The sequence below is a fragment of the Saccostrea cucullata genome, unplaced genomic scaffold (genome assembly GCF_032062105.1).
Source record: "Saccostrea cucullata isolate Sc308-1 unplaced genomic scaffold, CSIRO_AGI_Scuc_v1 ctg145, whole genome shotgun sequence".
Classification (NCBI taxonomy): domain Eukaryota; kingdom Metazoa; phylum Mollusca; class Bivalvia; order Ostreida; family Ostreidae; genus Saccostrea; species Saccostrea cuccullata.
This window is the reverse complement of record NW_026931856.1, coordinates 103,951-125,591: the sequence shown is the minus strand read 5'-3', so window position 1 is coordinate 125,591 and position 21,641 is coordinate 103,951. Positions and strand designations below refer to the sequence as shown.

The 21,641-nt window shown below is 35.5% G+C and overlaps 2 protein-coding genes across 3 annotated transcripts; one reads left to right on the top strand and one right to left on the bottom strand.

Moving 5' to 3' along the window:
- Positions 1-113: 113 nt before the first annotated feature.
- On the bottom strand, positions 114-5,666 carry LOC134233694 (heat shock 70 kDa protein 12A-like). 2 transcript variants are annotated; one of them, XM_062715679.1, is made up of 5 exons: positions 5,566-5,666; positions 3,550-4,085; positions 3,246-3,470; positions 1,758-1,914; positions 114-1,591 (listed from the first exon to the last, which is right to left on the bottom strand). In XM_062715679.1, the coding sequence occupies exons 2-5, from the start codon at positions 3,946-3,948 to the stop codon at positions 531-533; spliced, it is 1,842 nt and encodes a 613-aa protein (XP_062571663.1). In that variant the 5' UTR covers positions 3,949-4,085; positions 5,566-5,666; the 3' UTR covers positions 114-530. The 2 variants fall into 2 exon arrangements, with proteins under 2 accessions (XP_062571663.1, XP_062571662.1); XM_062715678.1 differs by lacking the exon at positions 5,566-5,666 and adding an exon at positions 5,095-5,232.
- Positions 5,330-21,229, top strand: LOC134233692 (uncharacterized). The gene is made up of 17 exons (XM_062715675.1): positions 5,330-5,478; positions 7,422-7,523; positions 9,233-9,265; positions 9,614-9,913; positions 10,448-10,753; positions 11,666-11,959; positions 12,684-12,998; positions 13,166-13,216; positions 13,339-13,695; positions 13,874-14,170; positions 14,678-14,971; positions 15,059-15,136; positions 16,756-17,214; positions 18,277-18,563; positions 18,675-18,893; positions 19,157-19,301; positions 19,743-21,229. The coding sequence occupies exons 2-17, from the start codon at positions 7,478-7,480 to the stop codon at positions 20,792-20,794; spliced, it is 4,533 nt and encodes a 1,510-aa protein (XP_062571659.1). The 5' UTR covers positions 5,330-5,478; positions 7,422-7,477; the 3' UTR covers positions 20,795-21,229.
- The last annotated feature ends 412 nt before the right edge of the window (positions 21,230-21,641 follow it).

Genomic DNA, 21,641 nt, shown 5'->3' with positions numbered 1-21,641 from the left:
TTTTTATAAACCGCTTCGCGGTTTATAAAGCGTAAACTGCCCCAACCCAGTTTATACCGTATAAAATGGGTAGCTATTAAATTCATTCCTTAAATAAAACTGGCTGTAAGGAAGATATACAGTATATATAAATTAACTTTGAACTCATTTTTTTCCTAGCCAAAGTGCTCAGGTAAGCAATATGGCCCCTGGGCTTCTTGTTCGATCTTGCAATCACAAAATTAATAAAATAATACCTAACAAAATTTATTGAAATAAAACCAAAACTTAAAATGAGCATGAGCCATCGTTGAAAGCCATGGATTTTGTGAGACCCCCCCCCCCCCTGACACTTTGCGACTGAAAAGAATGGTGACAAAAACAACCCTGCATTAGCACTAGACTGTGTTTGAATGCAAAACTATCGAGTTTCGGTTCTCCATAAAAAAGCATCTGTCAGATCGATGGAGGACAATTTTAGAGTAAAAATCAGGGAAAGGAAAGTAAAAATCAGAAAAATTCAATAAATAATCCATAATTATGGATTTCCTCTAATTTCTCCTCAATAAGTCAATCGAGACAGAAACTTTCTTCCTGGAAGATCTATCAGTACCCGTTACATGTACCTCTGTGTCACCAAAGGTCAAGGACACATCCACAATGCGGTCAAGACCACCTGTTGTGTCTGGCATATCCACTAATAAGGTTCCAATTTCTTTGCAACTTTCATCAACGTATTTTTGCTCCGGATTGTTTGACTGGCAAAATATAACTGGCATTCGCGTCATATCTGGTATAATTGGCGAGACTTCTGTGTTGACCTTTTGACCTACGCGGAACGTTTGACCACTTTTTGCTAAGACGTTAAAAACGTTCTTGCAGTATGGTACACCCCCTACCTCCTCCCTAAATTCAGAAGGGTCCCCATCCAAAAAATAACGAAACTGTTTAGTGCCATACGTGAATCGACTGACTCGTTCTGACACAATGAGTGGGTTCTCCCCGTACAAAACAGCGCCCTTTAGGACGGCTAGACCCGCATCTTGAGGAATTACAACTCTCAAGTCCTTAAAGCGCTCCTTTACTGTTCTCTGGATAATTTTGGAGTCAGAGAATCCGCCAACAAGCATTATATTTTGTAAACCACTAGTGACTGAGTCTGAAAGCAATTCTCCAATGTGATGCAAAATACTATCTACCGCGGGCTTAAACATGGAAAAGGTTACCGAAAGGTCAAATCGGAGTTTTTCATGTCTCATCTCCACTTTCCCTTTGTAATGATCCGAAGAGTTTACAAAATCCGACAACTTTTGATTTTTGCTATTCTCAAACAAATCTAACAATTCTCCTGGAAGATTTATTGAAATTTTCTTATTTTCGTCGCCTTGTAAGTTCCGCTTTTTCTGTTCTATCTCTCGCTCAAGGTCTAGGTGAGCCGCAGGATATTCCTCCTTAAGTTTCTCCATCAGTTCCTTCCCGACTATCCCTTCAATATACTGATAAAACTGTTGATTGACTCGCAGTCCTCCCCACGCCCCGCCGCTGGCCTTCGTAATTTCCCTCAGAGATCGGTCATCCAAGACTTCCCGGACAGTTACGTCCACAGTTCCACCTGTAAAGACGAAACAGACATCGATCCTATATTGATTCAAAGACCCCAAAGTTAAAAATAAAATCAAGAATATTATTCAAACACCGCTGAAGCTTTATGACGTAATATTTACTTAGCGAAAGACACGTTCAGAGTTTTCTTTTTCAATAGTTAAACTCAAACTCACCACCTAAATCTACGATCATATACTTGGTTCCCGGAGAAAAGGCAGACAGGCGGGACTGATTCATCTCTTGCTGAACTTCTACGTTCATTTCTTTGACGTAGACGGACGCCGCCTCTGGTTCCAGCGCCAACACCAAGTTATCGCCATCGATTCCCGCCTGTAAATAGAAATAATTCTTGTGACAACATAAAAGAGATTGGATAGAGTGAGTTAGATTAGTTTCTAAGAGATAATTCAATATTAGCAGGATGTTATCTGGTCCGAAACATGAGACATTTCCCAGGATTTGTTCCAAGTTTTGATTTTAAAGTGCCAAAAAACTCAACATCGTTAAAAAGCTAAGAAAACGTCAGAGATTTCGGGTCATATGTCATAGACGCACACATTTTCAAAATGACATTTTGTGCTGGCGAGTGTCGTTTAACCATATATTTTAAACACATGTAAAAATTATTATTTTGTATAGAAGGAAGGGTGATAAAAGGAGGGGTGGTTTTATTACTTCCTGCTTTCACTTTGGGAGATATTAATTTCGGTCTGTTTGTTCGTTTGTCCAGCTGCCTGTCTATAGCACGTTCGTTTCTGCGCGATTTATCAATACGCGTTTGACCAATTGCAATGGTGTTTTACACAACTCCCCATGACCTAAAGAAGACTCCTATTGATTTTAGGTCAAAAGATCAAGGTAATAATTTTTTTCTGTCTCAACACTTTCGTTTCCGCGCAATATCTCAAGAAGCCTTTGAGTTTTTAGCAGGCACGTCACGTAGCATCGTTTTTGAAAGGGGGGGGCAACCAGAGAAGATTTTTTTTTTACTTACCTGAAAAAGTTGACAAGCAAAAAAAAAAAAAAAAAAAAAAAACCGCGGTAGTGGCCAATTTTTTTTAAGGCCAAGTTACTTTCATTTCCAATTTTTCCGTACAATTCCTTGATATCACTATGCTATGGTTAAAAGTGGGGGCCAACCATCCTTTCAATGGACATTTACTATAGTGAAGGTAATGTTGGGGAAAAAAAAAGTGGGGAGGCCAGCCCCCCCCCCCCCCCGGCCCCCCCCCCCCCCTGTTGCTACGTCCCTGCTTAGCAGAGAAAATGCCAATAACTTCCAATGGTCTTAGGAATATCCCTTCAGATTTTTGAGTCAAAAGATACATTTGGTTTGTAGAACTTTCATTTCTGGGTGATATCTCAAGAAGTTTTTGAGTTTTTGCAATATTGAAGTTTATACCATAACTCCCTATGTCCCTATCCATCTGATTCTGCATGCTGATTTTTTCCTTAAATGGGGGAAATATATACTCTGGATTAGCTTGTTTTAGTCTAATTCAATGTTTCTTTTTTTCAAAGAAATATTATTGTGTCAACTTCTTTCCCCCAAAAATTAGTAAATATTTTTTATGTAAACAAAAAACATGTACAATTTATGTTTCGTATACTTCAGTTTCTCTAGGACAAATGACCGTTGTGTTGTTCTAGTATTGACTTACTTTTTCTGCAGCTTCTCGCATGAACTGTTTTGCAGGTTCATCCCAGATGGCAGGAACTGTTAAAACCCATAGAATGTTATCATCTGTTAACAGGTTATCAACATTTCTCTTTTTTACAATATCTAGTAAGTCATCTTTCATGTACTTGATACAGTGTGTGAAGATATCTAATGCTGGCATTTTGAATCCTCTGGAATCTGTCAAGGTTGTCTCATTGCTAAGTCCCTGTGATCAAAATAAAAGATGCAATCTAGTAATCAAGAAAAATTCTGTAAAAATTGAAATAAGGAAAAAATGCACCTACTTCTTCACTGTGGAGGAGCATCTTAAAATGCCTGAAAAAATGCCAGTCTTCCTCCAGCCCATCACTCGCGATTTCGCTGTATTCAGTTTCTGCTTGATAACCAAATGACTTGAATTCACCATTTCCTCTGAGGAGAACACATGTTGGAGCTTTCTCAGAGGGCAAACAGCTACTGCCAGCCTCTTTATTCCATGATTTGATGTACATTTTCTTTGCCGCCTCGTGCCTAAACTTAAAGGCATATCCTGAGTATGTGGTTCCAAAGTCCATGGCAGCTACAATCATCTTACTGGAGGAATCGGGGTCTGGATTTCCTTCTGCTCCAGAAATCGCTTCATGCTTTACTCTTTCTTCCAACCCTGACATTGCACTCTGTTGTATTTCTTCTAATCCAGACATTTCACTGTTTTATACATATATGTTGGTCACTTAAGGCCTAAATGTGATTCTGCATTTTTGCCACTCATCTCACATTTTTGTAGAATTTTCTTTTCCATGAATTTTGTTTGTTAATTGCCATCTGACCATTAAATTCACTAGAAATGAAATATAAGAATGTGAGAATCTATAACGATGTGTGCATTGTTTTTTTTAGATAAAAAGTCAAACTATTCAATACTAAGTAAGCAACTTCAAAGTTGCATGTAATCTTTACACCTGAAACCAAATAGAGTTTAAAAATGGATTTTTTTCATGTTTTCTAAATTTGAACATTTTCACAAAATACATAGCCTATTTTATTTTCAATGTTTTCAGGCACAGATCCAGGAATTTTTTCTGAAGGGGGGCGAGGTCCACTCCAGTGAAAAAAATCCAACCTAGGAATTTGTTGACAAGCCAAAAAAAAGTGACTGTAAACAGGGTTATTTTTGCCCTTTTACACTTGTTTACAAGTTTGCCCCGTTTTAAATTCACCAAGTCAAAATTCTGTTTAAGAATAATGCTGTGTTTGTTGAATTCGCCCTGTTTGAATTGGCCAAATTTGGACAAGGGCGAAAGGGGCGAAAATAAAACGGGTGCAAACATTTCCCTGTATACAATATCTTGCCAAACCTGCAAGTCCTTTTTTCAAATCTTCTTCATACCTATGACTATATTCATATCAACTTAACCATTTCCAAGTTTTCGAGGGTTGGGGGGGGGGGGGGGGTAGGGGGTTCGAAGGCCACCTTTTACTTTGTTTAGTATAAAAATTAATAACTCTGCAAATTCCAGCCCCCCTCCCCCACACACTCCTCTAGATCCGCGCATAGTTTTTCTAAGGATTTGTCTCGTAAATATGCTAAGTTAAAATATAAAAGTACACGTGCCATGTGTACTAGTACACGTATAATGTCCAAGTGATCCATGGTTCTATCATGAAATTCCCTAACATTATGGATCGAACCTTAAGTTTCTGGAACTGGAGTAGTTTTCATCACCACAACACATGCCATGGTTACTTAAACAGATCACACTTTAAAACCCTAGTAATATATTTTTTCTATTAATTCTGTATATATGTCAAGTGTCTACTAAATTATACTTAAATAAAGTTATACATACCATCTACATAGATCACGATAGAAGAAAACACTGTTTATGTCAAACCAAGATAAAACCGAAACTAGCAAAAAATCCCAAGGTTCGTCACGGCTTCTATTTATAGCCAGCAGATGTTGGCGAGTTTTATTCCTACCTCTGGTATTACACTGCAAGATTCAAAGTATGTCTTTTTTTTTTATTCTCTTGGGGGGATGGGTAAGTGGGATTGTAATCAATGGGTGTTGAATCAACTTTCGGTTTCATAGCTAATGTGACCTTGACAGACGGGGAAGTTATGAACACCTCAAGAGTCGGCCATTTTTTTTATATCTGATGATTTCACCTGTGGACCTGCGTGTATCATGATCCGACGTACATGACAAGATTAATAATGTGTCACACACGGTTCAGTATTATTATATAGTTAGTGAATGTAATTATTATGTTAGATTATTTTTGTAATCCTAATTTCAATAATATGAATTTTCTTACTTTCGTTTTTGACGTAGGCCTACTTTATGGCCATAAACTCCCTGCCATTGATGATTTGTAAAGCTTCATATTCTCTGACATTGCAGTGAGGCCTACCAATCCCTGCAATCACCAAAAACTCTATCCACAGTCCTTGTAACAAGTGCATGATAAAAATTCAAGGAAATATGAAGTAGGGTCGATGTGCACATGCACTCAGGTCAGGATCATGCCCACACCCCTCTTTTTAAAAAAATTGAAAAAAAAATAAAGCAAAACAAATTTGGGATACTGTGGTTCCCATACCTTCCCCCGCTTGTCACACCTCCTTTCCAGAAAGCAAGCAATGCATAAATAGACATTGTAAATCAATATACACAAGGCATCAGATCTGCGCATGCACATGAACACACAAATATATTTAGCATATTTGAATTTAAAAGTTTGACCTACAGTGTTTTGTAAAATTTACACCAGTAAAAATTTTTTTTTCATTTAAGTTCATATATATAAATCTACAGAAGTCTTGTATCTACTGGAATAAAGGACATTTGAACTTTGGTATCTTGAACACCGATATTTCAAATACCATGGATATGTCAAAGTCCCAACTACTTATTCATTATTTATTTTACCCTGGGTATCTTGAATCCTCAGTGATCTCCAAGTTTTTCTCCGTCCTTTCAAGTTTGAGAAAACCTTTCAAGTTTTAGGAGAAAAATAAAAATAGTCTTATTTCCAGGCCTGACTGTTTTTTTTATTTGTTTTTAAAATGGAAATTGCAGGAACTTTATGATCCAAAAGTGAAAAAAAATATAGATTCAAATTCTATTTCATGAAATATATGTTTAAAATATGTTCTAGCTTTTATAAAATTCCACCTGAGTTGTGCATCAAAAGACATGAAATTTCTTTTAAAAAGATAATATTGACCTAGCTATGACATGTTTTATTTGGTTTTGTAGTAGTTCATATCCAAAAAATACCTTTGGAAAAAATATAATAAATTTAATAAAATAAAAATAATTTTCCTACCTACCGACCCTATTTTTTTCAGGCTGGTAGCAGGAAACAAGACTATTTTTTTTTTTGGCCTTAGCCTACAGTTTTGGTTAGTAAGACCTAATTCTGTATGTAAACAATTTTTCATGCTACCGGTACTTGGCACACAAGTAGACTACACTAAGATACATAATTCTGTGTATTGGTTTTTGATTTCGATGAAAGTTATTGCCATGGTTACTAAAAATAGAAATTTCTGTTAAATTTCTTTCAAAATGCTAATCCTCCTACAGTTTTTGGTCTGATTTCAATATAACTTGGCACACAAGTAGACTACACTAAGAACATAAAGAGACTTTATCAAGGATCATTATTCTATTTATTGCTGTTGTGAAGTTTCAATTTCCAACTTCTTAAGTACTTTTCTCTTCCTTTGCTATAAGTACAAACCAGTAGAGCTTTAGTCTCAACAGAGACTTCTGGTTTTTATTTTGTACTCTGTTAGTGTCTGTTTTCTGATATGAGACCCCTGTCCACTGAGCGCAGTGATCCAAGTTCGATCCCAGAGTGTGATCAGAGTGCTCGTATGTTACAGTGTTCATGTAAGATGGTGGACTGGTGGCCCATTTAAACTAGAACATTTTCTCTGGGTACTTTGGTTTCCTACCAAAGAAATGACTCTAATTCACAGCCATTTATGTTAAGTTATCCCTTTATAGGATGGTGATGGGGTGGGGGTGGTGTCATTGATAATCATCAGGGGGTTAATTTCTTTGACTGCAGATGAAAGGTAATGCTTAGAGATAAAAAAAAAAGAATTCTAAATGTATGTACCAAAAACACTAATATAATAACTCTTAGAATATTAATTACAGGAAAATGGATCCTGCACATTCTTCATTGTCGTGATTGATAAAGAGAAGGTAACTCCATGGTCACTCCTTCTCCAGCAAGGCAAATATCACAAGTCTCTGATGGTAAGTTAGGAATGCACGTAAAACTTATCTACCTACTATATTGATTGTTGAAGAAATGTTAAACACAGCATAAAACTGCACCTAATTCAGTGAACAATGTTCTAGTTGAAATTATCTTAAAGGGTCTTGAAGTTTTTAAAAGTCCTATTTATAGGCATGATCTCTGAATGAACAAGTCCTGATTAGACAGGTTTTACTGTATTTCCATTTTGCCTGTTCTGCAGTAAAACTTGTTTAGTACAAACATGTATATTTGCAAATTCACGGATATAGTGAAGTTATCTTGGATCCCCAGCTAAATAAATTTAAACCAATTCCTTTATATATATGGATATAACAAACTACAGATATAGCGATGTAATATCATAGGTCCTCAGGTAGTGTAGATTCAAGTTTGTTCAACAATGGCCAATCAAAGTTTCACATAGAAATATAAAGGAAAATTCTTTTAAAAATCCTCTTCTCTGGAATAGCAAAGGCATGAATAATCATATTTTTATGGAAGCATCTTCAGGTAGTGGAGATTCAATTTTGTTCAAATAATGACCCCTGGGGGTAGGGCGGTGCCATAATGGCCTATCAAAGTTTCACATAGAAATATATAGGAAAATTCTGTAAAAATTTTCTTCTCTTGAATAGCAAAGGCATGAATGATCATATTTTTATGGAAGCATCCTCAGGCAGTGGACTTTTAAGTTTGTTTAAATCATGACCCCTGGGGGTAGGGCGGGGCCAAAACATGGAATCCAAGTTTTACATAGAAACATGTAAAAAAATCTTTATAAAAATCACCTTTTCAATAATAGCAAAGCCATGATCAGTCCTATTCATATCGAAGCATTCTCAGGTAGTGTAGATTCAATTTTGTTCAATTCATGACCCCTGGGTGTAGGGCGGGACGACAATGTAATTAGGTTCAAATGTAAAGGGCAATAAAGCCAAATTTAGTCAAAGAAATATGCAAGCATCCTTAGTTAGTGTAGATTCAAGTTTGTTCAAATCATACCCTCTCCTTTTTAAGGATTGTTTGGGACCACTATTGAGTTTCAACTTTTCAATAATAAACTGATTTATGCTTTTTTCCTAGCCACATTGCTCAGGTGAGCGATGTGGCCCATGAGCCTCTTGTTTGAGTTTTATTGGGATGTAAAACGGGTTGGTCACGTGATCAAATCCCATAAAGCCCGAAGGGCTTTATGGAAGATTTGATCATGTGCCAACCCGTTTTACATCCCAATAAAACTAAAAAAATAATACCTTATTAATTATATTTACATTTGTGACTTATTCATACTTTAAATTTGCCTGATTGTGACTTTTAACGTGTGAAATGCATTATTTTTCAAACCCAACGGCATGTATGTAATCCACTGAACGCACGTTGACCCTTTATGACGTCACTGAGAAATTACATCAAACATTTATCCATACGCACATCTATGACCTCTTGACCCCGTACCTGTATTTATACAGTTATAAAAACATTTGCTTTCAGTAGTGTTATATAAAGGAAAACATTTGCAAATGTAAATATTGATGTATGAATATTTGTTTCTGTTCTGATAATCTGCTTTTGATGATGTTCATGATCTTTTGGAGAATAAAATCTTTGGCTTTTCTATTAAATTGACAATTACAAATACAGTAGTAGAAATGGGAATAAATTATTTGTTTATTTCTAATCATTGTTTTTTTTTTTCTAACTTCAGACTCTGGTGTTTGGTCCCTTGGTATGACACAAGGTAAATACTTGTATACAAGTACTGGGTATATGATTTTACAATTAATAAGCAATTCAAAAAAAATTATCAATTTATGTTGACCACATGCAAAGAAATTTTTTTTTTAATTTTGATATTATGTTCACATCTATTGAGGGGCATATTAATAAATAAGTATTTAGTTAATTAGATAAGATCTATGTTTTGGCCTACAGATCATCATTTATAGCAACAAAGTAGATCTGGGAAATTTCCCATAGAGATTGATAAATGTATGAACTATAATTACAATTCACAAGAAACACATTTCACTGACATGTATTTACAATAATTTTTTTTCATACATTTAATTAAATAATTCCATTTAAGAATGCCATCCTTGTCCAGATGAGTTAGCTGTCAGGAATTCGTTTGTTTTCCTGAAAGATAACATTATTTATGAAGACCTCCAAGACGAATTAAGACAAGAGGGTATAGTGAATGAGAAAGAGGAAGATACCTATGTGTGTGAGAGACCCTGCAGACAGTCAAAGTGTGAGAGACTCATTAAACATATCATCAGGAAGAAAAGGTGTAAAATCTTCATAGAGCTCATGAGCAGAAAATCTTGTTTTGTTGCCAAGAAGATTATTGAAGCTCGTAAACAGGTGGAAGCAGAGGCTAGGAAATGTAAGTCTCACTTGTTCAAACATGTTCACTTAGCTAATAGCTTCAGTGAGATATTCTGATCTTCCATTTCCATACATCCCTTCCTCCATCTAATCAGCTTTATGTTCAGTTTAGCTTTAATTTACATTCCTTTTGAAGTCTTTTTTAGAATTACAGGTTCAATTTTAACAATTTTACAGAGAATCCTTTCATTAAGAGAATTTGATAAAATCATTCAAATGGAAGGCAGGAACATTTCTCATTCTTTAAAAAATAAAACTGAAATGGTGATTTAGAATAGTTAAACTTATGAGTTAGGGAAATGGTACATTTATCACAAACAGGATTTTACAAAACAAATTTACAAAAAATATCATTGAAAAATCTTGTCCATGTTTGTCTTGTATATATAAAACATCCTTTTGCTGTGAGTATACTCAAGTTTCACTGTTTGGTTAATATATTAATTCTTGGAAAGGAATGGAGTCACTCAAAAGAAAGAAATTTATATTTAATAATAGTAGTCTCAAAACATGGAATGTCTCTCTATTTTAGGTGTCACACAGAGAAATCCACCCTTTTTAGTCACAGATGATCTCCTACAGAAACATATATCATGCCTGCATACACAACTGGAACCCCGTGAAATCGCTGATGAGATGTTTCAGTCCGGTGACATCACTGATAAAGACCACGACACTGTGACTGATCCTAACCGCAAATATAAACGTGTAACAGAGCTTCTCCAAATCTTAAAGAACAAGAAACTGTATTCTCACTTTGTGTTTATCCTGCAGTCTTTAAAGTATCTCCAGGTGCTAGATACACTAGAAAAGGATAGAAAAATGACAAAGAAGCCTTGTAAGTACTTCTCCATAAATATGTATTTAAAGGATGATTTTTAAAAAAAAAAATAAGTATTATAATTTCATGACCTACTTAAAGCAAGAATGTTTCAAACTGATACATTAAAAGCATGTGCTTTGTAACTTCTTTAATCTTAAAACTATCATAAATATGCATTTTGGGCAATTTGGATTGCAAATCACTCATGGAAATCTCTAAGCTATCAATAAAAAGTTTTAGAGGTACATTTATTATCAAGAAAAGTCACAACATATTTACAGTGCCCTCGCATGACTGATCCTATGTCTTTACGCTAAACACAGAATTGAAAGAGATTGATGGATCATTTCAATTTCTTAATTTGTTTGAAGTCAAGGTCAAAGGAAAGGCAAGGTCAAAAAAGGTTATGTAGTTAAACAGCTTATCAATATAAATAAAATACTAGCATAAGGTTTGATAAAAATAACTTGGATTTCTTTGTAATTGATATAAATAATAATTTAAGTGAGTAAGGTCAATCGTCATGGTCAAATTTTTTAAATATTTAAGAAAAGTGAATTTTTTTTTTGAAATTGATCTAAATACAAATTTAAGAAAATTTAAGGAAAAATTAGGTCAAGGCCAAAGGAAAAATGAAGGTAAAAAAATGTTTATGTATTTGAATAGGTTTCATTAATATGTATAGCATATAAAGTTTGATGAAATATCTTGGAAAAATTTCAAAAATGGGCTAAATGCAAAGTGTGACAGAAGGACAGACATAAGAACGGAGAGATGGAAGACAGACATGAGAAACACTATACATTATATGTCATGTATATATGCCCCGGCCATATTTACGGTAGGGCATAAAAAAGAGGGCTAATTCTAAAATTTATTCAGTTGAGTTGGAATATTTTACTAATGCCTTGATAACTCTGTTTGTAGCTGACTATGCTGTGTGCATACAACAAAACTTCTGTCTTCTCAAAGAGGAACTTCCAGACAGTAAAGATGCCAAAATAATGGTGGATCAGATGTTTGGATTCCTGGACCAAACAAACATTTCTGAAATTAATAGTTTTACCAGTGCAAGAAAACAGAAATCCAAACTGCTAAAAGTACTTCTGATGAAAGGGAAACCTGCATGCAAGGAAATCTTCAGAGTTGTGGAGGTAGAATTAAATAGAATGGACCTGGTCACCAAAATGAGGGAGAAGAGTGCTGAATTGAAAAAAAGAGGTATACTACATGTATATTTTCTCTATTTGAATTAATATTTTTTTTTCTTTTGTTTAATACAAGCTTTGTGATATAATTAACTTTCTATGTGCCTGTATCAATAGATTGGGGGCACATATTGTTTCTGTCTTGTCTGTCTGTCTGTTGTCAACTTTAACCATTGCCATAACTTGTGAACCATGAAACATAGAGACTTCATATTTGGTATACTTACTCCACTAATTAAACTATCAAATGGCACCAAGGTCAATGACTGTGACCTTGACTATTAGGTATATGCTAAAAATAGCCTTTTTGAACCTTTACCATAACTTTTGAACCTTGAAAGATAAAGACTTCATATTTGGTATACTTACTCCTTCAAATGGCACCAAAGTCAATGACTTTATGACCTTGACTTCGACCTATATGCAAAAAATAGCCTTTTTGAACCTTCGCCATAACTTTTGAACCATAAAAGATAGAGACTTCATATTTGATATATTAAGTTCTTTTAAATGGCACCAAGATCAATGACCTTGTGACCTTGACTTTGACCAATATGCTAAAGACAACCTTTTCAAACTTTGTTGCCGCCAGGTGCATAGTGTTTCACAAACACCTCTTGTTTTTCTGATCAAAGTGCTAATTCATGCAAAAAAAAAAAATAAATAAATAAATTGTTACCTCTAAGAATATGATGTTATTGTACCACAAATATAATTCTCAGAATCTTCAATTATAGGTGTGCCAGAATTGGACCCTACGTTGAGGAGCCTTAAGATTACATGCCTGGAGGATCCTAATGATTTTCTATTGGACGAACTGGAGCCTCTTGAACTCTGTGACCTTTTGTTTGAGGAAAGTGCAATAGACATTTATAATCATGACAGAATAACAGAGACATCAAAACATTCTAAACAAAGCCAACATTTGCTGGAGACAGTCAAGAAAAATGAAAATAACTGCTTTCATTATTTTTTACACATTCTCAAAAGTAATGAATATTGTGCAGTTCTTACGGAGCTCCAAAAATCAGAATCAGGGGCTGTAGGAGCTGGTAAGTATCTTAATCATGGAAATACCAAAACTGTAGTCATTCTGTTAGATACCATTCAATATGGCTGAACAGTATGACAAGTATTTCCTGTGCAATTTTTTATGTGCATTGTATTTTTATCATGATTAAATTTTTAAGAAAGATTTTCTGATATTTTTTATTTACAGAATCAAATATAGAATGGAAAGCATCACACAGTTTTTCCACAGTAGCTTCAGGTATAATTTCGATGTACTTGATGATAATGATATATTAACTTTAGCATGATATTAAAAAATCCATGAAAATCATATATCAGTTCTTGATAAATGGTATAGAACACATTGCATATTTCGTTTAGAATGTGTAGAGAATAGATCTTTAAATCTAAGGCTAGCAGTAGAAGGCGCCACAGGAGGGCAGGTAGAACAAGCTCTCCTTCAGCAGGTCCTCTCTACAGACACGGCCATTCTCGAGGAGGCCATTACACATGGTCAGATGGACATTGAAGACGTGTCCTCTGGTTCTGTGGTCATTCAGTTACGGCCCGTCACAGACCAAGCTGTACAGACATTACTCAATGCCAGAGAAAACAACCGGCTGGTGGAGCTGGTACTAGGAATGATAAAGAGGGTCAATGTACCCAGTGTTCAGGGTATGGAGCCGCTCGAGGTCAGGGTACAAGTTTCTTATTCTCAGTCAGCAGCAGCCAAGCCAGGTAAATCAATAAGCCAAAAAAGGCTTCATAATGAAATGTACAGGTGCTGATTTAACAGTTGCAAACATCAAATTAATTGGTGCGAATTCTTCTTATATGTTACTGGTAAAGTCTTTTGTGCATTATCTGGAAGCATTTAAACATTGATAAATAATTTTCTCTTGCTGTTGTCTTTCAGATATTTCTAAGATAGAACTTATCAAGAAGAAAATAAAGGTGCACAGGAATGAGTTGATCTCAGAGATAGAACCCAGAGCTCTAACTTCTGTGCTTTCAAATTCAATCTGCTTTGAACAAAATGTGTTGGACTCTGTAAAAAATGCTCCAACTTCTCATGAACGGACAGAAAAACTTTTAACATTGATTGAGAATGGGGATTCAAGGGCTGTGGAGGCTTTTATAAATGCATTAAAGAATAAAGGGTATTCTGAGGTTGTGGCTTTAATTGATCCTGCAGATATTCATAATAGAGCAGGTGAGTGTCTATGGTACTGTAGAATTACTTTTTACCTCGTGGTATTAATTTACGCAATGTATACGGTCATCAATTTTCCGCGGAAATTTGTTCAAGCATAATTGATATAAATGTAAGGCATATACGAGTAATGACAGTATGAGAAATCAATCTGCGTAATTTTCAACCCCCAGATTAAACAGAAATTGAGATTCCGCGGAATTATGACTCTGTGGAAAAAAGTACATCTACAGTATTTAGCTGACCATGAACAAAAGCAGGTCAAAGTTTTCTGTGTAGAGAGAAATGTTTGGTGACAATTTATAACATTAGTGCAGGTAGAGCAGAGCCAATTTTCTCATGTCAGGATCCCAAAATATCGAGATTTACAAATAGCTACAAGAGGGTCAATTTATTTTAATGGGTTACGATTGATGTATATGAACATTTTCTTTCAAAATCTCCTGTTTAGAACACAAGTCTTCATATTTTAAGTTTGATGGATATTTTTACTTGCTTTTTTTATAGAAAATATCAGGAGGATGATAACTTCTAATTATAAAAATATCCTGGATGAAATGCAGATTACATTAGCAAGAGAAACATTATCCAAGTGCATTGGAGATGTTGATAGTATTCAAGAGAAAATCTTACCAAAGAATGGAAAACGCAGGCAGCGAATGGCAAATTTCTTACAGTTCATTCTTCAGGAGGATCACAATGTAATTCAATTTGAGAAAATGCTGAAAAATAATGGATTAGAGGACTTACTGAGAATAAATGACAACATACATGGAGAGCATATAGCCACAGAAGACATAGGTAAGGCAGGACTGAATTACCAGTATAGCTAATATGATTTACCCTTCTGTCATGTTTACACACAGTGTGTTTTTCTTCTGATTACAGAGATGTTCATTGGGGAGGACCAGGTACCGTCATCAGAGGGGGTTCTGTTTGAATCCCTGCTCACCCTGACTCCTACCGGTAAGTCATAAAACACAGAGTTTCCGAAAACTATCGGTCCTACCGGCAAAACCGATAGAAAATCAAAATGTCCGATGAAATTCGCTATAGTATCGGTCCGTGTGACCGATTGTCAGATTGTGTTGAGGGCTTGTCCTGATTAATTTATTGTACTCTGATCTATTGCAATGCCTTCATAAATGAAAATTTTCAATGCAGCAAGCTCCTAATCTTTGTAAATATCCATAATCTTATCCATTTTGCAGTTCTACTTGACTTGTTTACTTCCAAAAACGATCGTTTTTTTTCCTAATCCGAATTTCCTCCATTCCTCTGTTAATGGTAAACACATGAAGTTATAGGTCATGAAGTGCAATGTCCACTGAGAAAACGTACAGATAATTTAAAATTTATGTCTATTTTGAATTTCTATCACAACTGCTATTTATATATAATTCAATTTTACAAGTGAGAATTGAACTTTTAATTTTAAAAAGAATTCTAGAAAGTAGAAACCTTAATAAAATTTTCTTTTTCAAGAATTAACTTTTTTAAAAATAATTAGTTGTTTCTTTCCCCCAACATTTACTTGGGGCTGATAAGCTGCCACAAACCTGGTGTGGGCTGGTGCCATGCTTGAATTAATTTATAAGTTGCATAACCTTGGTATCACAATCAGTGTTGGTGAGCCATGGAAATTTTTATATATTCAATGCCATTTTTAAAAAATTACATCCGATAATTAAGAAATGTACACTGTATATTCTAAAACTTATTCGGACTGATAGAATATGCTTCGAACCGGTAGAACGCATTAAGTCATCAGTCCGAATGACTGATAGAAATATTTGGTTTTCGGAAACTCTGAAAACAGAGGCGGTAACAACAAGTTTTCATAGAGGAGACTTGTTTACAGGTCTTCAATGAGTAGAACTCTTTTACCTCTAGGAGAAATTAAAAAATCCTTTTGCTCCCTCTTTGTGACCAAAACAATATATCACAAAATGTCCTATTGCCACTGCTGCTGACAATATAATTTCATAAGTACAAATTTTGCTTATACACAAGTAAATATTTTTCCTTTCAGTTAAAGGATTTCTAGAAAAAAAAATTAAATTACCTAAACATGATATTCGGTTGCAGAAAAGAACAGTTTAAAATGCTTGATTTAGTTATTGTAATTAGCATATAATTCCTTCATAGTTATAAAAATTGGAAAAGACTACTTTAGTCTTGAGAGATACATGTACATGTAAAACATTTTATTTTTTAAAAAAATAATTCCTATATAAGGCCAAAAAAAATTAATTTCTTGGTTCTCAGGCCCTCCCTCATCTCTTCCAAGGGTGCCTCATTGACCCTTTTTATTGCTAAATCAATAAAATAAAAACAACAAATCACCTCCCTCATCATTTTTTGAGGTTTTGTACAATGTAAAAAGCTGCCTCATCATGTTTTGGGGGCAATAAAAAGTAAAAAAAAAATGCCTCCCTCCCTCATCATATTTCTTGAAAAAAGGCCTGAGAACCAAGGAATTAATTTTGCATGGCCTAAACTGTTGTTTGTACCAGCTAAAATCATGTACAGCTGAACAAACATCAGCTGTTTCATATTTCCAGCCTGATTTCTTTTGGTGACAGTAACAAATGACAGAGAAACTGAGACGAAAGGCTTAGACCCTGCAATGCTGGAGATGGAAGATCAAAAAATAAAAAGGTTGCAGGAAGAAATACCAAGTCCGAGATCACCAGAAGACTTTGAGAGACTACATCTGGAGGAGGTGACAGGCGGACCACCACAAGAGGACATTCCCAGAACCCCTGAGAGACCGCTCAAGGGAAATGAAAGCATCAGCTCTACTTCATCTTCATCCTCTCTTCACTCCATCATATCACCTGAAGTGGAGGAAGAAAAAAATAAACAGAGTAAATTTACAAAAAAATTACCAAAGTTTATGAAGAAAGAAAAAGAACCCTCTCCATCAAAGCCAGTGTCCTCATTTTACCTTGAATCCCCACCTGGGCCCTATAGTAAAAAACAACTTCCTGTGGAGAAGGCTCAAGAATTTCCACCTCCATTTAAATCAGCCTCTTACAAAGGTAACTAGGACTAAAATCTATTTATATCTTTTGATTCTGTAGCTTACCTGATGAAAAAAAAAAATTAATATTTTAAAATCTCTTTGCAACCATCACTGATCATAATAATTTATTGTAGCTTAGTAAACATACAGTATGAAAACTTGAAAACTGAAATGTTAAATACTCAAATAGCCTTTTTAGCTCACCTGAGCCGAAGGCTCAAGTGAGCTTTTCTGATCAAAATTTGTCCGTTGTCTGTCGTTGTCATAGTCGTTGTCGTTGTCGTTGTAAACTTTTCACATTTTCATCTTCTCAAGAACCACTGGGCCAATTTCAACCAAACTTGGCACAAAGTATCCTTGGGTGAAGGGAATTCAAGTTTGTTCAAATGAAGGGCCACGCCCTTTTCCAAGGGGAGATAATCATGAATTTATTAAAAATTAATGGCATTTTTAAAAAATCTTCTTCTCCAGAACCGCTGGGCCAGGAAAGATGAAACTCATGTGGAAGCATCCTTAGGTAGTGTAGATTCAAGTTTGTTCAAATCATGACCCCCGGAGCAAGGGTGGGGCCAAAATGGTCGACCCAAGTTTTACATAGGAATATATAGGAAAAATCTTTAAAAATCTTCTTCTCAAGAACCACTGGGCCAGGAAAGATGAAACTCATGTGGAATTATCCTCAGGTAGTGTAGATTCAAGTTTGTTCAAATCATGACCCCCCGGGGCTAGGGTGGGGCCAAAATGGCCGACCCAAGTTTTACATAGGGATATATAGGGAAACCTTTTAAAATCTTCTTTTCAAGTACTTCAAAGCTATGATTAGTGATATTTATATGGAATAATCCTCAGGTAGTGTAGATTCTAGTTTGTTCAAATGATGAACGCCTGGGGGGGGGGGGGGGGGGCTGGAGTAAATTCAAGCCTGATGTGCTCAGGTGAACGCTGTGGCCCCTGGGCCTCTTGTTATAAGAATATTTGTAACTTGCATGAATGTTAACAACAAAATTTGTAATGGGCTAGCAATGCTATTACCAACATTTAATCTATGATTTAATGATGATTTACCTGTAATTTTCAGAGCTACCCCATTCCTATTTGCTTGTTGCTGCGATTGACTTTGGAACAACTTATTCTGGCTATGCATTTTCATGGAAAGAAAAGCCACAGAAGATTTACACCCAGACATACAAAAGTCCAGAGAAGCTTTCTGAGAAAGAGCCAACTGTTCTGCTGTTAGACAAGTCTGAGCAAATTGTGGCATTTGGACAAGAAGCCATGTTGAAGTACAAGGAACTTTGTGAGGAAGGCCATCATCATGATTATTTCTACTTCAGCCATTTTAAAATGAATCTTCACAGAGATGAGGTATAATGTAATTGAAATACATACATTCTTAACTTTGACATTAATGTTTAACACGACATTCTCTTTATGCTGCATTTTACATGAGTTTACTTTTGTTTTCCCTTCATACAGAGCCTAAATAGGGGAACAGTAATTCAAGATGATAAAGGAAAAGAGTGCTTTGCAGTGAAGATTTTTGCTATGTCCATTCAGCATTTCAAGGACAAATTATTGCGTGACCTTGACCTTTCAAGGGCACCTTGTTCTGCTGATGACATTCGCTGGGTACTAACAGTTCCAGCTATCTGGGGGGAGCAGGCAAAGCAGATGATGCAAGAAAGCGCCTACAAGGTTAATATTCATGCTATCCATTTATGTTTTTGTTAAAGGCAGCATTTAAATTAATACGATTCTGTGTACAATTTTTCTCATCATCCAAGACAAATGTGACTTTTCTCAGAAATCAGTTATCTGAGATGAAAACTTTTGTTCATTAGTGAAGAAAACATTTACAAAAGACTGCATGCCACACAAGGCATTGATGCACCCATTAAGTCTATTGCTTTACAAAGAGATATAAGTTTGAAATATGACTCAGGCACCTTTATTCACAGGCTGGAATTCAACCCTATAATGTGATGCTGGCATTGGAGCCGGAGGTAGCTTCTGTGTATGTTAAAGAAATCCAGATAGAGAGGCAAGCAGACGAGTTATCCAAGTACAGACCTGGCAAAAAGTTTCTTGTTATGGATCTCGGAGGTAAAGTTTTCTACAAAGATCAGAATAGAAGCTCTGTCAAAACATCTTTGCAGATATTATTTGGGGGGGGGGGGGATTTTAAAAATCTTCTTGAAGATTTATTTTGAGATGAATAAAACGAAGTTAAATTGTATAAACCTTCGCCAAATTTTTAACAAAAAAATCATGGAATAAATTAATTCCATAAAGATAAAAGTATGTCTACAGTATTTTAAAGTTGTGATCAGTTTGCTTAGGTTAATGTTTTTATGCAGCACTCAAGACATCAATTTGATTCAGTTTAAGTAAGTTAACTGATAAAACATTTTTGTGTTCCACAAATTACTTTTATATCATATTATACTTTTAATTGATAGAAATTATTGTCTTTGAAAAATTCATGAAATTGTATTTGAAGATTAAAAGTGCCAATAACTAATTTTAAGAGGTTTATATTGAAAGGTGGGACAGCTGATTTAACAGCAATGGAGGTCGCATTGGACGGTTCCTTAAAGCAGCTCTTCCGCGCTTGTGGCGGGGACTGGGGAGGAAATAAGGTCAATGACAACTTTGTAAAACTCCTCGGAGAATTATTTGGGCATTCTGTCATTGACATATGCAAACAGGAACACAGATCTGACTTCCTGGAAGTTCAGCATGATATTGAAGTGAAGAAAAGGAAATTCAGCAGGAGAGATAGCTACAAACCCTTAAGGTTCGAAATTCCATACTCCTTTGTAGAAATAATTGAAAAGCATCATGAAATGAATTTAAAAGAAATAGTGGTCAGGTCCAGCTTTAATGGCAAGATTTCTGTGCATCATGGAAACAAACTCGAGTTGACTGCAGAGTGTGTTGAGACTATCTTATTCAATCCTGTGCTAAATAGAATCAAACAAGAAGCTGAAATCATCATGAAGGAACTGGGAGGACAAATTGAGGACATCATGATGGTGGGAGGGTTCTCAGAGTCAAAATTTGTCTACGAAACGATCAAAGAAACTTTCCCAAGGCTAAACATTTTGAGGGCCAGTGAGGCTGGGTTGGCCGTACTAAAGGGGGCAGTACTTTATGGCCACACCCCAAGTGTAATATCATCTAGGAGGTGTGCCTTCACCTATGGGGTGGGGCTTTACAGGTTTTTCTTAAAAGGTCACGACCCTGAACATCTTAAATGTTACATTGGAGGTGAGAACAACGTATGTGTGTTTGTGAAGTTAGTTACCATTGGGGAAGAGGTTGGCATTGGAGACACATATGAATTAGATGAGGACATTGAACCAGTGGAAAGAAGTGCCACTCAAATGTCATTCAAAATTTATAGATCTACTGAAGAGAATCCACGATATGTAGACAAGTCCTGCTGTGTAGTTGGGAAATTAACTGTGAAGGGAGTGAGGAGGAGTGTGAAGATTTCTCTGTCATTTGGACTAACTCAGATCACTGTTACCGCGGTAAACACAGTCACGGGGGAAAATGTTATAGCTGAGCTGGACCTACTCGGCGAGTTGTAAAGAATTTAAGGAATCATGTATTAATTTAGATGAATGTAATTTTAGCAATTATATTAAAGAATTTTTGTACAAAATTGGTTAATTTAAGTCATTTGAATAGTACCATTTATATGTAGTTGCAAAAGTCATCCTTCAAAAAATAATTCACATAAAAATGACAATCAATTTTACATTTTATAGAATGTTTGCATTTTATATTTAAAAATGAAAGTTGTATAAAATTCATTCCATTTTGAATTATAATATTAGATATACTTGAATGTGCAGCTTTTGAAACCCTGTGTGTAATTTAAAATGATTTTAAACTGTTTTCATTTTTTTAAAATCCAACTTCATACATTACTTGTATATACACAGTGCACTAAAACAGAATTGGGCAGCTGTATACTAAAGCTCACTCATGCCTCAGTCCCTAGATTCGTTGTACTTTCATTTGTTTTTAGCTCACCTGAGCTAAAGGCTCAAGTGAGCTTTTCTGATCAAAATTTGTCCGTTGTCTGTCGTCGTCGTTGTCGGCGTCGGCGTAAACTTTTCACATTTTCATCTTCTTCTCAAGAACCACTGGGCCAATTTCAACCAAACTTGGCACAAAGTATCCTTGGGTGAAGGGGAATCAAGTTTGATCAAATGAAGGGCCACGCCCCCTTCCAAGGGGAGATAATTATGAATTTATGAAAAATTTATGGCATTTTTAAAAAATCTTCTTCTCCAGAACCGCTGGGCCAGGAAAGATGAAACTCATGTGGAAGCATCCTCAGGTAGTGTAGATTCAAGTTTGTTCAAATCATGACCGCCGGGGCAAGGGTGGGGCCAAAATGGCTGACCCAAGTTTTACATAGGAATATAT

What these genes read in the sequence shown, in the direction of transcription:
- LOC134233694 (XM_062715679.1), bottom strand. Translation starts at nt 3,948, where the DNA reads ATGTCTGGATTAGAAGAAATACAACAGAGTGCAATGTCAGGGTTGGAA. An exon ending in TGCTCCTCCACAGTGAAGAA is followed by an intron (nt 3,471 to 3,549) that starts GTAGGTGCATTT and finishes TTTTGATCACAG; the next exon opens with GGACTTAGCAATGAGACAAC. An exon ending in TGCGAGAAGCTGCAGAAAAA is followed by an intron (nt 1,915 to 3,245) that starts GTAAGTCAATAC and finishes TTCTATTTACAG; the next exon opens with GCGGGAATCGATGGCGATAA.
- LOC134233692 (XM_062715675.1), top strand. Translation starts at nt 7,478, where the DNA reads ATGGTCACTCCTTCTCCAGCAAGGCAAATATCACAAGTCTCTGATG. An exon ending in ATCAGGGGCTGTAGGAGCTG is followed by an intron (nt 12,999 to 13,165) that starts GTAAGTATCTTA and finishes TTTTATTTACAG; the next exon opens with AATCAAATATAGAATGGAAA. An exon ending in TATAGCCACAGAAGACATAG is followed by an intron (nt 14,972 to 15,058) that starts GTAAGGCAGGAC and finishes TTCTGATTACAG; the next exon opens with AGATGTTCATTGGGGAGGAC.